Raw genomic sequence first — 15876 nt, 5'->3', positions numbered from 1 at the left:
ATTCCTGTAGGGGTAGTGGAATTGATAAATTCTACCTGTGTGGCTTTTGAAATCTTCCTCTGCTCCATATGGTCTCATCATCAGTTTTCTGATGCATTTATGGTTTGTACCTTCCTTTTATGGTTGGAACTCTACACATCTGAGGAATGTCTGTGCAATGGGGAAGGGAATGATGGGTATGGAAGTGTGATGAATTCTTCACTCCAGAGAGCAGTTACATTTTTAAAGGCTGAAGTTAGATCATACAATAATGTCTATCTAGTTAGAGATGAGGTTAGGACTTCCTTTCAGGGACCTTCTTTTGAGCTGCTGCTGACATTTTCAGACAACAGGCCCCTACCTGGGCATTTCTCATATGTACATATTCTCCCATTACAGACACCCACTATTTGACCTGTCGGATCCAGGAGTGCTCGGAGACCAAAAGGAGTGGGCCATTTTCACGCTCCATTGACATCAGCTCCCTCGTTGTTCAGGATGAATATATCTTCATCCAGGTATGTTGACTTGATATGAATGTGACATGAACTCTGCCTGTGTGAGGTAATAGTTCTGTGCAAGAGAGGAGCCTTATTCCTAGGACAAGTGCATGGGACTGCAAGTCATAAGGGCTGGAAGTCTATATCTGCCTATTATTGATCGGCAGAGCAGCCTGGGATAAAACAGTTGATCTCTCTGCTTGTCACTTATGGTGAATCTGATATGTTTTGAAAGTTCATTCATCAGTAATCATAAAGGTCCATAGGTTTCACAGAAGCTCTAACTTGCTATTGTTGTGGCTACTTGGAAAACACAAAGAAGCTAGCGATGAATTGGAGAGAACAGAGAAGAACAAAGGAAAGGAACGAGTGATCATCTTAAAAAAATTGAAGGGTTTATGCTGATTTGACAGACAAGTAATGGTAATGGAGCGAACAAAGATTTGTAGTAAGAGGTAAAATAGCAGTGAGCCTGGAAGGAGATGTTACAGGGCAACTTCAAAGTAGAAGATGGCTGCAAATTTGTCAGCTAGTTGATGATGATTTGGGAGGTGAGGAGAAAGTGTCAGAAATTGAATGAGAAACTACCTGGTTTTGAGATTTGCTGAGAATACATGGGCTGGGTGGAACAAGGCCATCTCTCACCATTTCATACCTGTGGAAGTGTGAGAATCAATAGTATGGTATGGAAGAACACTTCCTGAAGATGTGCCATTTGGGTGAAAACTGGGAGACAGGCTGCAGTGATTCCAGGTCATAGAAAGCTCAGGAGACACAGAGATTACTGACATGATAATGTTAATTGCTTGTCACCAATGCTGAAGAGGGGGAATGAGATGAAGCTTGTTTCCAGGTGGTACAGAAAAAACATATGCTTCCCTTTTTGAGCAAGACTGGGTTGTGTTAAGCTCCTGTGCTACTTACTGGGGCAACATTTTTCTTGAATGTATCAAAATTATAAGAACGTTCTGCTCTGTTTGTTGAGAAATATTCTTAGAAATGGCAGTTTAAGTGGGAAAGTTGATAATTCTGTGCAGGAATTAAGTGGAGGACTGGATCCATATGACCTGGGAGGACTGCACTATGTAAATAAACTGCGGGCACTTGAGTTTCACTGGCAGACAAGTACTCCTGTGAATAAGGGTGTCTGCTGCTCTGGTGATGACTGATTGCTGTGGGAGCCACAGCTCTTCTCATTCTCCCGTTCAAACCATCCTGTTACCACTTCCTTTGGCATCATGGGGAGACCCATTTTTAGAAGAGACTGACAATGTAGCTTTAGCAATGTAGTAAGTCATGATTTGACTACAGGCAATGACTTTCCGGTCGTTAAATGCTCTACTCTCCAAGGAGTATTTTAGAGAGAGACTCTTAATCTGGTGGTTTATGCCTGTGGCTGAGGGTATTGTGGAACATCACATTCTTTAAGTCTAGTATGAGGCTTTACAGATGTTTCTCATTCCACAGCTCCCATCTGTGTTAAAATGAGGCTGCTCTGTTTAGAAATGTGGGCTCACAGTGAGGTCACCTGCTTAGTGTGAGCATTCCTCTGCCTCACAGCATCAGTTAGCGGTTCAAGCTGATAGCTGTTAATAACTTCAGTTTAAAAAAAAAAAGGGTGTGTGTGTTTGTGTGTATACAAATACATGTGTGTATATGTAATACTTCAAATGCCTTGACTACCCCCTTATTATAGCTTAATGGGTGTTTGAAGTGAAAATCATATACCCACACTTGTAAAAAATGTTAAATATACACACTGAACATTGCTGCTGCTTTGGGCAGGAGACTCTCCCTTTCACAGGTTGTCTATCACTTCCCTTCTTTTTTATCCCACCTACAGGATTTCTGACTGTCCAGCAGCCTGTCATAAGTGGCTGCAGACACTGGGCATGGATTGATTCCATGTAATACTTGAGTAACATGCAGACGCTTCAGATTCACAGCACACACCTCTCTGAGCCAAAGGTGTGTTAAATCCACCGTGTCCAGCACGTGGTCGATGGGCGATGCAGAGTGTTTGCTCAGTACATATGTAGGAGTACTGATAGGTCCTGGATGCATTAGTCTCACAAGCCATGTGATGTAACTGCCTATTATGGGATGTTTCAGATTCACTGTGTGCACTATGTCACATGCATATCATTCTGTCTGGATAATCTTGGACAGAAATACAGGAGCTAGCTCTTTTGAATTTCAAATACGAGACAGAAATGAATACATAAATATAAAATTAAATGTTAAGAACCTGGTGAGGTTTAATAGCGGCATAAAAGATGGGTGCATGAGTTCTGGTCTGTCTGTGCTGGTACAAATCAGAAGTAATGTCTTGGAGTAGAGGGAGGACTTTGTCTTAACTTTTGTCTTATAACCAGTAGATTTTTTAGTTTAAGATGGTAGTCTGTGTTCCTCTAAAGTGAGTGGAAAGATCAAATCCTTCAGAGGCAACTTATCTTCTCTTATTGCACCTATTGCAGGATGAGATGGGTCTCTCTGAATATGCCTTTATCATTAATATTAGAAGAAACCCAAGTGTAGCTTAGAGAAAACCCCTAACTTTTTGACAACTAAAATTAGGCAAGATGAATCCCAGCTATTGTTATCGAAGTTTTAGATTTTCTGTATACAGTTATTTACTAGTGAATATCCATTCTGATCAAGTTGATGAACAGGCCTATAGTGTAAGATTCTTGGGAAGCATTAACCTGTGTATTTGTGCACTCAAAGCAAACATGATACTATGGTGCATCATGGATAGGGGAAAGAAGAATAAGGAAAATGTTATAGTGTCATTATAAATCAATGATTCCTTATCATGTGGAAATACTGTTGGGCAGCACTTCTGAAAGGATCTTGCAGAACTGCAGTGCAAAGAAAGAAAACGAGAATGATTCTATGCTTGAAAAAACATGTCCATGGAGAGAGTTTGAAAAGACAGGAACTGGTTACCAGGCAAAGGAGATAAATAACATAGCACATGATGAAAAATGTAAAAGGTAATGAAGAAGGAAGGACTAAATAGCTACTAAGAGAGAGTAGGAGAATTCTTATGAATAAAACAGTAGGTGATCACTCTGCATTTATTGATTGATTTTCTATGTGATTGATCAATAGTTATTTAAGGATGTCTAGCACATCACTAAGATTGGATAATTCAGCATAAATTGGTACATTAAGCGAAAATCTTGCCCTCTGTTGTGTGTATAAGTTTTCATTCAGTTCACAGCTCTGATGTAACCAGGAGCCAGTATCACCATCTTCTTTCATGGTTAATACTTAAAATTCATACAGCTTGCAGAGAAGGTCATTTATTTGTGAAAAAAACCCCACCAAACCTTGGAATATGTCTGAATTTGTTTACTCTACCAAAAAGGAGCTAATTTAATGAGCAACTTTGCCATTAAGGTCAGTGTCAGTTGTGTTCATTGATAGAGCTGTGCCATAGCGGAGCCCATTCTTTCTCTACAGCTGTAACGTGACATTCTCTGTGGCTGTACTACCCCTTTCCTTATTGGTGGCTTTGAGTACTCGCTACTGAGATAGTATCACTTTCTAAACTTAGGTACAGAGATAACCTGCAACTGCCTGTAAGATTTGACTTCCTGACAATCACTTGAACTGCCGTGGTATTCTCATATGCAGAGTTTATGTTGTAAGACCCAGGGGTCAGGGATATTCTGTTGTTTTATGCATTAATCTAGTCTATCGACATTTTGGAAAATTTCTGTGGTAAAAATAAATCACAGAGGAAATTCTGGGGAAAATATTTTTCAAGCAAGTCTTGTATCAGGGTTTCTAATATAATTGCTCAGGTTGCTGAGAAGAATCTAAAATGCAATACTCTTTAATGAAAATGGGGATTATTTTCCAGGAAATTCTGTTTTGAGTGAGAAAGCATTGTTTGGAGAAAAACTTGTTATTTTCCTATAAGTAAACAAACAACGTCAGCGCTGCCTAGTTCTTTAAAGACTGAAAAGAAGAACAGGAATGATCTGTGTACGTTTCCTTGCCAACAGATGAAATTTTTTCACTGAATGCAAGAAAGCATGAGCAAATATCATCACTTATTGCAGGGATTGAGGAGAGTCTGGGCCAAGAAAGCCTCAGTACAGTGTTGCTTATCTGTGGTCTGAGAACTCCTAAGGGTGTATGAATAAGGCAGTGTGTTCACTGGAAATCAGCTTTGCTGTGTGACAGTGGTTTCTGCAGAAAGCAGTGTTCTTGTGGACAGACCTACAGCTGCCATAGGGAGCTAATTATTGCTAAGGTAAATTTCCCAGTTTCCCAAAGGTAATGTGCCAGATATCCCAGGTGCAATAGCTCAGTGGTTCTGCTAGGTGCCTGGAATCCTGTGTTGATTGAGCCTGGCTGCTGCTGGGGACTGATGACATTCCCAACACGCTGCTGCAGACCAATGTAAAGCCTGTGTTTTCACACAAAACCCTAGGTATCAAGAGGGGGTTGAGAATAATGATGAATCTCTTCAGATTGTTTGCCATGAAGACTGCGGTGGTGCTGCTGTTTTAACGCTGGTGGGTTAAGGATTTAAGTGAGACAAAGTTTACAAGGAGAGGTAGTATTTTTTATGAGATTGAAACTGGTGGGGTTACAACAGGGACAGATAAGCTTTTGGACATAGTCATGAGATCCTGAGGGGCTTGAGGAAGGATTTGGTCTCTGAGAATTGTAATTTCTTTTTTTTCCCTAGCTATAGATGTAGGTCTCCAAATATGTTTCCTCCCCCTATTAATCTTATTGGGTTTTCTTTGTGTAAACCCTTCAGTGTGTGGCTTTCCTCCCAGAAGTCATACCAGTGTAGTTCAGCATCCAGTTAATACTATACCTATTACTCCCTTGAGCTTCTGTCCCTGTCAGTGTCTGGAGACCCTCAGGGTAACGTTGGCCTTTTTGATTTGAACTGGCTGTAAGTCAGTGCAGAGAAATGTGGGTAGGTGATCCATACCTATCTTGATTGGGTTTTTTTTCTTTATTTTTCTCTGGGATGGTGCAGACCCTGATATACCAGCAGAGCGCAGCTGAAGTCAATCTGAAATGTAGCTTGGACTTTTAGTGCTTTCCATGACAGTGACAAAGCTGCTGGGCATGGAAGACTCCTCTGAGATTTAGAAGCTGATACTTGGTTTGAATTTGGGGATGGTGCCTGTTCTCTCTAGCAGGCCAAACAAATGCATTTGGAGATGCACACTCTCAAATCTGCCTTTGACTGATGGTCTCACCTCATAAGGGCAAGGAATGACACCTGCAAGATCTGCTTGAAAAGGGTTGGCTGTTGGCTTTAGACTCTGCTCCATTCCCACTTTAAATCGGAAGTTCTTTGCACTGTTATCCCGACAGGCATGCTGAGAGGCAGTACTTTATCACTTTCCAAGGCCTTTAGAGTCTGGGAACACGGGTGCCCCTTCCCTTTGCCAGTCCTATGGCATAATTTATCAAGGTGTTTAACTGCAGACTGAAATTCATAAGAGGGTCTTGTCTCTCAGCTGGTCCCTCCTGCCATTTCTTTTCCTGGGAAGCTTTCTTGGCAGCTTTACATGCAATTTCATTTTGTGATTCAGTCTCCTGGGAGCCCTGGGAACTGCACAGCTCTCTTGACTCCACATTCCTTCGTGGCAGGTTGTCCTGGGACATGTGATGGTCCCACATCCAGAAAGCTAAGCTGCTCTGGTGGTTGCCCTGGCTTTTTTTGAGGTTGATGCGATGAAAGGAAGCAGTGTGAGGGGAGCTGGGAAGAGAAAGTGAGTCTTGGCTGTGGTTTCTAATCTCCTGACTGAGATGGGATCTGTGGCAGTTCCATTTAAGAGCAGACGATGGTAGTTAATCAGTTTGCACATGCAGCAATGTGGGAGCACCTGCAGTTCTTATAGATGGCAAGAATTCCATGTGGAAAGTGAAAAGTTTAAGTGAAAACACTCTTTGATACTGATCATGTGTATGGCTTTCCTTCACCCTCTGAAGTAGTTTTGCACTTAGAAGACATTGGATTAATTCAGCAAGTTGCACAGCAGGACAGCATCTCAGCCTGCTCACTAGCCGGAGTGAGAATGAGCAAATCCAGCATTTCTCCAGATGTTGTGTGGTGCAGCTAAGTAGGGCTCTTACAACACACATCTGAATAATTCCTCTGGCTCACAGGAGCAAACACTTCTGCCAAAAGCTGTTGAACCAATTCAGTCTTCTTTTGCATCACAAAATCTCCTTAAAACATACGCAGATGTCAGCATTCACCCGCAATCACTGATAGCTTCTTATAGCACCTATGTATAATATTGCCTTTTTTGGATGCCTGGAGTTTTGTCAGAGTGTGTCCAAAAAATTCAACTGAAGTAGTTTGATGGAAAATGGCTTTTGTAGGAAATGCGTTTTTTAAATTTTTAATCTGAATCAAATTCCATTCTTATCAAAGTGGATATATTTATGAGAACTTTTACATTTTAGGCTTGATAAAAACCAGAAATGTGTTTTTTTTAAAGCTTTAGAACTGGGGTGGGGGCATATTTCTCTTTAAGGCTTTATAGTAGAAAAAATAATTCCTAATTCCATAAGCTAAATATACATAAGCTTAGCTCAGACAAATAGTTTATTACTATTAATGGTTGTAACTTTGGCTGTTTAGCAAAACTCAGAAGTGCTTATGTTTACTAGGACATGAGCATATGTTTCAAGTTTATTGGGTATTTAAGGCCAAGCTATATTAGGATATTTGCTGAATCGAAGTCAGTTATCAGGTGAGTAGACTTCAACCAGCAGCTGCAGCTGAGATTCTGCCAATTCATGTGGATTACTGAACTCGGTTCTGAAGATGTCAATTTATTAACTTAAATAACTAGTGAATTTCCCCATGAATAAAGAAAGGAAAAAGTTAGGGTTTTGATTTTTTTTTAAAAGTGAAATTTCTCAACAGTGAAACAAGATAGGAGGGGAGAAATTAAACTCTGATTTCCTGGTCTAAAGCCTTCTCTTTATTTTCATACAAGCTAAATACACCATGTTCAAATATAAATTTCTCTCCTCCATTTTTTAACTAGGAGCCAAAGGTCTTAACAGAAATCAATCCGTGCAATTTATTTTTAACTTCACCCTGCTTAGCTACTATTGATTTTTATCTTTGCAATCGATGGTAGAGAAAACGGCTTGGCGGGACAATGGAGCACTCTCCAACTTATGGGGTTTAGTCTTTGAGTCTTTTATTGAAGAAATCATTAAAAGCTTATTATGAAACTAATAGGATGAAGACGTTTAAATGATGAACATGATTACACCTGTTTTATTGGTGAATAATGCCTGCTACAGCAGATCTTCTCTTGCCCTTATTTAAAATGCTGGACAGCACTCCAGTGGGGGAAATTAATCCATACAGATGGAAGAAAGTGCATCCCAGGTGCTAGTAAAGAGCTTTTATTAAAGCAAGACAGGCAGTAAGTAGTTAGCTACTTTCCTATTCACTGATGGGTTCTTTTCATCCATTTCTAGCACTGTTTCATCTTTGCTGTGCCAGTTATCAGATTTGGAACTTGAACCTAAAAATCTGTTGATAAAAAATGATTAACGTTTTCCTTTATTTATTTATTTAGGTAGTTTGTTTCTTGGGCTTTTTGTGCTGTACTTTTTTATCACTCTCTCCCCTTCCCTCATGTTGTCTGCTTTATCAGCATCGTCCCTTAGCTGAAGAAGTAAAGGATTACCTTGGCAGAATTATAAGTTTCCTCTGAAATTCTTCAGAAGGAGATTTAATGCGTACAATTATGCTCCTCTCTTAAGCTGGTTTCTGTGTGGGTGATGTGCATTTGCAGCTCTAACATGGCTCCTATTTTGGTGCACATTTTCTGCAGGAGTTGCTTTTACAAAAAATCCAATATTTTCACTCAAGATTACCCTGTCCTATAGCTGTGCCATCATAGCTCTGAGGGGAGATGGAAGTGTACAAGGACTGGGACAGTATTTGTCTTAGCAAATTTCAGTGATGGGTCTAACACTCTAAGAAGTGTCATGTTTTCAAAACCTGTTTAATTTACCAGGTAGCTTGAGGGTGCTTTGCACACAGAAACACCAACCCGCATGCCTCTGCTGCATAGAGACACATATCTCCTCACACTGAAATAATTGTGTATTGCTTTAATGACTGTGCAGGAGATGTTAATGAAAACCACAGGAGGATAATTCAGACTAGATGGTACCTGTCTTGATGTGATTTATGCTGGGGCAGTGGAGAACCTCACTACATAGAAATGTCTGGAAGTGGTTTGTCCTGGCCATGGCATATAATCAAGAAGGAAGAACATTACAGTAGGCTCGTGCAGATGTGTTCTTCCTCATCTTCTGAATCTCTTGTGACTGGCATTGGGGTTAGGTTTTGGAGAGGAGGCACAACGTTTCAACCCTCATGTTGCCAGATCTGTGCAAGGCCTAGACAGTAGCTGTCCCTGAAGAACACCAAAATGACTTGCTAAAGGTGTGAGTCGAGTAGCCTGCCTGCTTAACTCCTCCATGCTTTAAACCACATTTTGATTTAGTAGATTTTATGCAGTGAGGAGGGATGCCAGGGCATCCTATAGAGGAGGTGGAGAACACAAATCCAGGATGCTGTTACAACACTGCTAGAGTGTTTCTCAAATTTCTGCCAATTCATTTTATGTTAGTGGGGAGGAGGGAACTCTGCAAGCAGAGGAAGTCACCTCAGAAAAAAAGTGAGGGATTTATGGAAAATAATCAAATATGTACTATCAACTTCTTACTATTGACATGCATGTTTAAAATTTGGTTCTGTGATGGACTGAGTTGCCATTTACTATGCTTGAAGTGGGAGGTAAATTACAGGAATCACAAACATCTAAACATATCTGGTTATTGTGGGTTGATCTGTGCTATTACCAATTTTGCTTTGAACATTGTCAGCAGTGTAAAAAGTAGATGACCCATTCCAGTAACGATGCAGGACAAGTGGTAGTTATTGTAAACCACCCAGGCTGATAAACGGCATAGAAAAGAGCCCTCTGTTCTCTTTTATCCACTAGCTTAGAAAGTGGCTGCTATCTGCTCATTGTCTCTGTTTCTCCACCAAGGCTGTGCCTCTAATATCTTTATATATATCGTGTTCTACTGTCAGTATCAGTGCATGTTCCTTTAGGCTTTCTTCAAGTGGCAGGAGGCAGGGGGGATCTTGCCTAGCCACGAGTTGTTTCAGAGATATAGTAGTTCCATGTTTCTTATACCAACACCTGCCTTGCATTAGAGATTATGGGTCCCAGAGATAGCTAGCCAGGAAGATGAGAAGGAAGCCTGGTACACTGTGGACTGCAGTTCCTGATATCATCTAGGATGTCTTTATATTCTGGGACCTCTTAACTCATTCTGCTTGCTTTCCAAACTCTTTTAGATGATGTGGGGTTTTTTTTCTGGTAGAGCAGAACATCTAGCTAAATTTTAATAAATAAATTAACAAAGAAAGAAAAAAAGAGAAACAAAATATGTCCTTAAGGAATTACACTAAATCATTAACAAGAGAAATGGCTTCGTGTGTTTCTAGGCATGTCACAGAAATTAGGGAGATGAATGGATTCTATGGCAGATTTTCTATAACTCTCTGCATCCTTCTGAAATACTTACCATCTTCTACATTTGATGTGCTCTGTCCCGTTGCAGGTCAGTAATGGGGATGAGCCAGCATATGGAAATTTTCAGGGCTTCAAAGAGAAATTTCTCATATTTCTCTTAAGTGGCAACTGATAGAAGTGAGACCAGACTTTTGTCTGGTAATAAAATGTGGAAGTATTAAAGAAAAGTTATAGATGATGAGTGGAGGGAGGAAGAAAGAACACAGGTTAGAAAAAACAGATGTGTTTAATGAAGAACACATTTGTCCAAAGGAATCATTTCCACTGGCCAGAAGCCCAATTAAACACATAAAACAGAAATCCCAAAAAACAGATTAACGAACCAGTCATTAGCAGAGGAGGAGGAAAAAGACAAACCCAGCTAATTCTGTACTGAGCATTGACAGATGAGCTCACAGCAAATAATTGGGTGAGATTCATCAAACGTGAACTAAAAGGAGGCATTAGAGGGCAAAACACTATCACATAATCTCTGGGATTTACAGTGTTGGAGAGTTTGCTCATAGGAAAAGGAAAAGTTCATCAAAATAAATTAAATTGGGCCTTCCAAAATTCATTCTCTACCACAGTGCTTGCCAAAACTTTATTGAAGGCTTGATAATCTTTTTGAACTGTTATAGCTGTGCATGTAAATCATGCAAAGATGAGGTTCTGGCTGGGAAAAGCTTCACACAGTTCCTGCCAACAGAATTGTGGGTGGCTTCGTATTAACTGGCTCAGAAAGACCACAGACCACAAAGATTTCTATTTCTAAACCTTTATCAAGGTGACCTAATCCAGGTAGAGGACTGAAAGGGAGTTTAGCTAATGTATAGTGAACTTGAACTGTGTTTGAATCCTACCTTTCTACCTTAAACAAACAAACCAACCCAAAACCCTCCAGGTATCAGGTTGCAGTGGCATAAAGCCAAAAAACTATGTAAAATCTTCTGAGTGTGACAGGCTTGGAGTAGATCCTGTCTTGGCACAGAGAGGGAAGTTGATCACCCCTTGATATTTCTCCCACTATGTTCATGTCGTTAACTTAAGATTGTGGATTGTTCCCAATGTTAATTAGGCATCATAGCATTTACAATGTATGTAAACATTCATGTCTGCATCTTAAAGATGAGTAGATGACCGTATCTCAGCACATCAGAAGAGCTGGATGGGACCAGCTGGACCCAGGGTCCTTACCAGTCAGTGGACATATTCAGTCCTCTCTGTACTCTGCTGCAAATAATGAGCTGGTACTGAAGTCATAACTGATGTAAAATGAGTTCATGGGGCAAACTGATATCATTTGAGAATTTGGATTTTCCACTGGAGATCAGAACTATCACCCAGAGAAGATGGGATATTTAAATATTCCGTAGATAATATGACCTAGAATTGTGCATTACTTTGGGCAAAGTTTGTACAGCTGATGATAGATAAAATTTTTGCTGTTGAAACACTGACACAGATTGCCTTGAGAGGTGGTGGATGACTCATCACTGGAAACATTCAAGATCAGGCTGGATGGGGCTCTGAGAAACCTGGTCTAGTTGAAGATAACTCTGTTTATTGCAGGGAGGTTGGACTAGGTGACCTTGAAAGGTCCCTTCCAACTCAAACTATTCTATGATTATATGATATTGCAAACATGAATTTGTGTATTTGAGTTGGACTGAGCATGAATCAACTGTATAGTCTGTTCTCTCCTGTGAAAACTCTATATGGTAATATTAGATGTGAAAGATATCCTTTGGAAATAACACTCTCGGCCCCTTCGCCATCCTCACAGCGGGAGAGCAGGACCCCAAAGTGCTGCTGTGCCAATCCACAGTGCACTTTACATGAAGTGAGAGTCAAGTGACTCATGTTCTTTCCCTGTCTCTGCCAGTGACTTGTTTTGAGACCATAGACAAATCACTTCAGATTTTCCTGTATGTGTTTCCCCTTGACTTTAGCTATATGTTGTCTGTAAAGAGTTTGTTTGATATTATATAGCTAATTTTTCTGCCTTCTTATACGGTGTGTAGTATAATGGTTGGTGGTTGTTTGTTTGGTTTGGGTTTTTTTTTTTTTTTAATGTTGGGAGTGTTAAATGCAGCTGTGATAACTTTACAGGTAAAAATGGCAAACAGGCAGAATGAGAATTCTTAGTATAGAAGCCTGTCCTATTTCTAAACCTTCTTTTCTCTCCAGTTCTTCAGCGTGTCAATAGAAAAGCCTTATCTTGAGTTGATTTGATATCAAATTTCATGACCAGAAATATTGTGTCCTTTGAATGGTAGCTTCTCTAGGGAAGAAAGCTACTACCTAGAGGTGATGATATTACTGAGAGTATAATTGATGCTATAGCAATATTACATGTAGGCTTATTCTGAAATATCACTGTCAGATAAAAGGAGGTATATCTAGAAGAGAATCTGGGACCTTTCTGTTAGCTTTATTGGAAACTTAAGAAGCCAACAAATGACATAGAGAAGTGCTTTGTGTATTGTTTTATCTTAAAACCTGCAAGACTGCCAAAACAGCAGACCGTAGGGTTTTCACTGACGTAAACCTTGTTGTAGCCAGACCTGAAATGGTGCTAGAAAGAACACCCACAGCAAGAATAAGCGACTAGTGACAGGTTTAAAATCCCATACTTCAGAAATTATCAGGGCTAGATTTCATTGATGCGTGACATTTATGTGTAGCCTTTACAGCACATTCAGTCCATAAAACCACAGATTTGGATGTCTGTCAGTTCCCCCTCCACATCCTCGTTCAAACACAGTATGGTTTCAGTAAAGCCAGTTTTATAGTGACAAAAGACATCTAAGAGCTTAGTTCCAGCCTTCCAAGAGTACATTCATTGCATTGACTGTTTGCATTAAATGGTGCTAGTGTGGATCTCTGCTGTTAGTCACCGTAAAAGGTTGTTGGAAGACATCTCTTGCCCCAAGGAACTTAGAGTGCAAACAGACAAGGCTGAGAAGCAGCAGAGGAAAGGAAGATTATCTCCTCTTTACAGGAGAGGAACAGAAGCACAGGGACTTGCCCAAGTTAGCTGTGCTGGAACCTTGTGATAAAACTAGATCATCTTCTTTTTTCCACTCAGGACCTTAAACTTTATACCCACATTTCCCTTTTTCCTTAGATGTTGAAATCGTGCTGGTTTTGAAGCATGAGAGACAAAATGCAAAGTTCAATAGCACAGCTTAAATAAATAATGCTCCAACATTCTCAAGTCTGAGATTTATTTGGAGTTATACAGATGCTTTTAGGGAAAGCTGTGCAGGTCATAGAAATTTACCTGAAAAAAATGTTTTTCAAACCCTCTTAGAGGTGTCAGCATAGGGTGTCTTGAAAAGGACATCATTCTCTTTCTTTGGTGTTTCCACAGGTGACAACTAGTGGACGAGCAAATTACTATGTGTCATACAGACGGGAGCCTTTTGCACAGATTAAATTGCCCAAATACTCTCTTCCTAAGGTGAGTGCACCATTTATGACCGTAAACTGTAATATATTGAGTAGTACAGCCTGTCCAGTGGTGGAGCACCTCTGTGGGGTTCCTCTTTGGGAGCTCCATTTGTTGTGCTACTTGAATAATTATTCTTAAGTATGGATTTGGGATCTTAACCTCTCCCTGCCTTTGATTAGGGAGTGTTTCAGGAAGAATCGTTTCTTTTTTCATCTGTAAAGAGCAAATGGGAACGAACAGGTACCTCAGAAAATAGAGCTGAAACCAACTTCTTCTTGATAAGTCTTCCATGAACACCTTTCCCCAGTCCTACTCTGTTCTCTATTAATGATTTCTCTGGAAGCCTGGCTGTGACACTGGGGACCCTGGAAAATGGTTAGGATGCTGGGCACTACTGCAGTATCCATACAATGAAAGAAGCACAAGGTATACAGTTCCACTGTCCCCATCCTATGGCTGAAGTCATGGAGTTGGAGTTTGTTCCCTAAAAGTTGTGACTTGTTGATGCTTTGGACACACAGATGTGTGTGCTGCTTAGGAGATGACTGAGATGGCCTAAGATTAACACTGAGTGGCAAAACTGGGAAGGAGAAAAGTCAGTACTTCTCATACAACTGTGCCTGGATTTACTTCTTAGGCCTTAGCTTCCTACCAGATCAAACAGTGCAAGCCTCAGCAAGGAGAATATGTCCCTGGAATAATATTCAAATTCCATGGTGCAGTCATTGCTTGGGATTGTGTACAATAAAAAGGACCAACCTTTCCAGTGCCTCGGCTGGATGCAAGATTCTGGGTAGCCTAATGAGAAGGTGACACCACTGCTGCGCTTTGAAGCCTCAGAATGGTTGTTGAGGCTACTGTCACAGAGGACTGATAATCAACAATAATGACCTTCCCCTTCCTTCCAGAAGTGAAACTTTTGGTGGGATAATTGTAAAATAGTTGGCTAGATTTGCCTTGTGGACTGGATATCTGTGGGTGATAACTGCAGTCTAGTAGATATGGCATATTTGCTTTAACTTGAATCTGAAAACTTAATAGCTGTGAGAAATGTACATCTCAAACTTCTAGTGTTGCACCTCAACTTTGTCCCATTTGGGCTGATCACAATCCACAGTGTATTGACACCTACCTAGCACAGATATAGTCTCACTTGTTTGCCTCCACGGCACTGTTGTGGGAGTCAAAATGTCTGACCGCACACCAACTTTTGGAAACCCTGCTGCCATTTTTCAGGAGAAAAATATTAAGTTCTCACCTTATGGATTGTCCTTGAAAGCCGTCCCTCATTAAAAAGACAAGTGGATAGAGAGAATGACTGCTCTATGATTGTCCTGCTTTATTGACTGATGTTGTCACAGGTTGTTGGCCTGTTATAGGACAGATTTGTTTGTGGCCCTGGTTTGGAACAAGTATATAGTGTAAAATCAGAGATACTTTTGTAATTTAAAAATTGACAGTACTTTTAGGCTAGAGTCATGGGAAAGTCTCCTAGCCATGTAAAGGAGACTTGTTTATGCTGCCCTTATTCAGTTGAAGAACATTTTTGCTGTACAGTAATAACTATCCTGTCAGCTGTAGATTTATGCACTCTGCTGGATTTGTACATATGTGAGGCTGGCAATAGGATAATGCAATATTTCCATTGTAACTGGTCAAAACAGTTTGAAGTCATTGGGTATTTTGCTTTATTTTCACACTGCTGGAATAAGTTGGGCATGTACTTAATCTCTGAGGAATTAGAGCTATTGAACAAGAACAAAATTCCTGATTTAGTCTTCCTTCATTGAGGGAAATGGCAATTCTCCCATTGATTGCACTCACCGGAACAGAATTAAGCCCTCAAATGTTTTTATCCTCATCCCATGCTGACAGGTTATGTTAAGCCTATTAGAAATATCCCCGTATAATCAACCCTAACTTTTCATCTAGATACCTCTCACAGAAGGTTGTTGCCTCCTAGGCAGGATGGGAATATTGAGCTGATCTTCCCCCATATATTCTTCCCCCAAATCAGGTCACTCTGTCCTTTGGGAGGCTTCCAGAATTATGGTTTCTTGATGCAGAAACAGTGCAAGAAATTAATCAAGGCTCCTTGGCACCCTGGAGAAATTTTAAATAGATACAAATAGATAAATGAAGTCCCCATAGAACCACAGTGATTTTGCTTCTAGCTGAACCAGTGTTAGTTTGTTCAACAACAGTGGCAAGAATGGAGTTCTTCAGTACTCATCACCATCCTGGAAATAATTTCCATGAACCTGCTTTAAAAGAATACTGAGAAAATGCACTGTCAAATTTCTGATATTAAAACTAACAGCTCTTGCTG

General features: G+C 40.3%; 1 protein-coding gene across 1 annotated transcript in view; it reads left to right on the top strand.

Annotated features, from left to right (window-relative positions):
- Positions 1-378: 378 nt before the first annotated feature.
- The window catches only part of SORCS3 (sortilin-related VPS10 domain containing receptor 3), a gene marked incomplete at its 5' end in the record, with an annotated part of 80522 nt that continues 65024 nt past the window's right edge, over positions 379-15876 (top strand). Inside the window, 2 exons of the mRNA XM_010148859.1 lie at positions 379-497; positions 13467-13556. Of these exons, the coding sequence (XP_010147161.1) occupies positions 379-497; positions 13467-13556 (209 nt within the window). The remainder of the gene's footprint in view (positions 498-13466; positions 13557-15876) is intronic.

The sequence above is a fragment of the Eurypyga helias genome, unplaced genomic scaffold, assembly GCF_000690775.1.
Source record: "Eurypyga helias isolate BGI_N326 unplaced genomic scaffold, ASM69077v1 scaffold6973, whole genome shotgun sequence".
NCBI classification, from domain to species: Eukaryota; Metazoa; Chordata; class Aves; order Eurypygiformes; family Eurypygidae; genus Eurypyga; species Eurypyga helias.
This window is presented reverse-complemented; position numbering and strand designations above follow the sequence as displayed.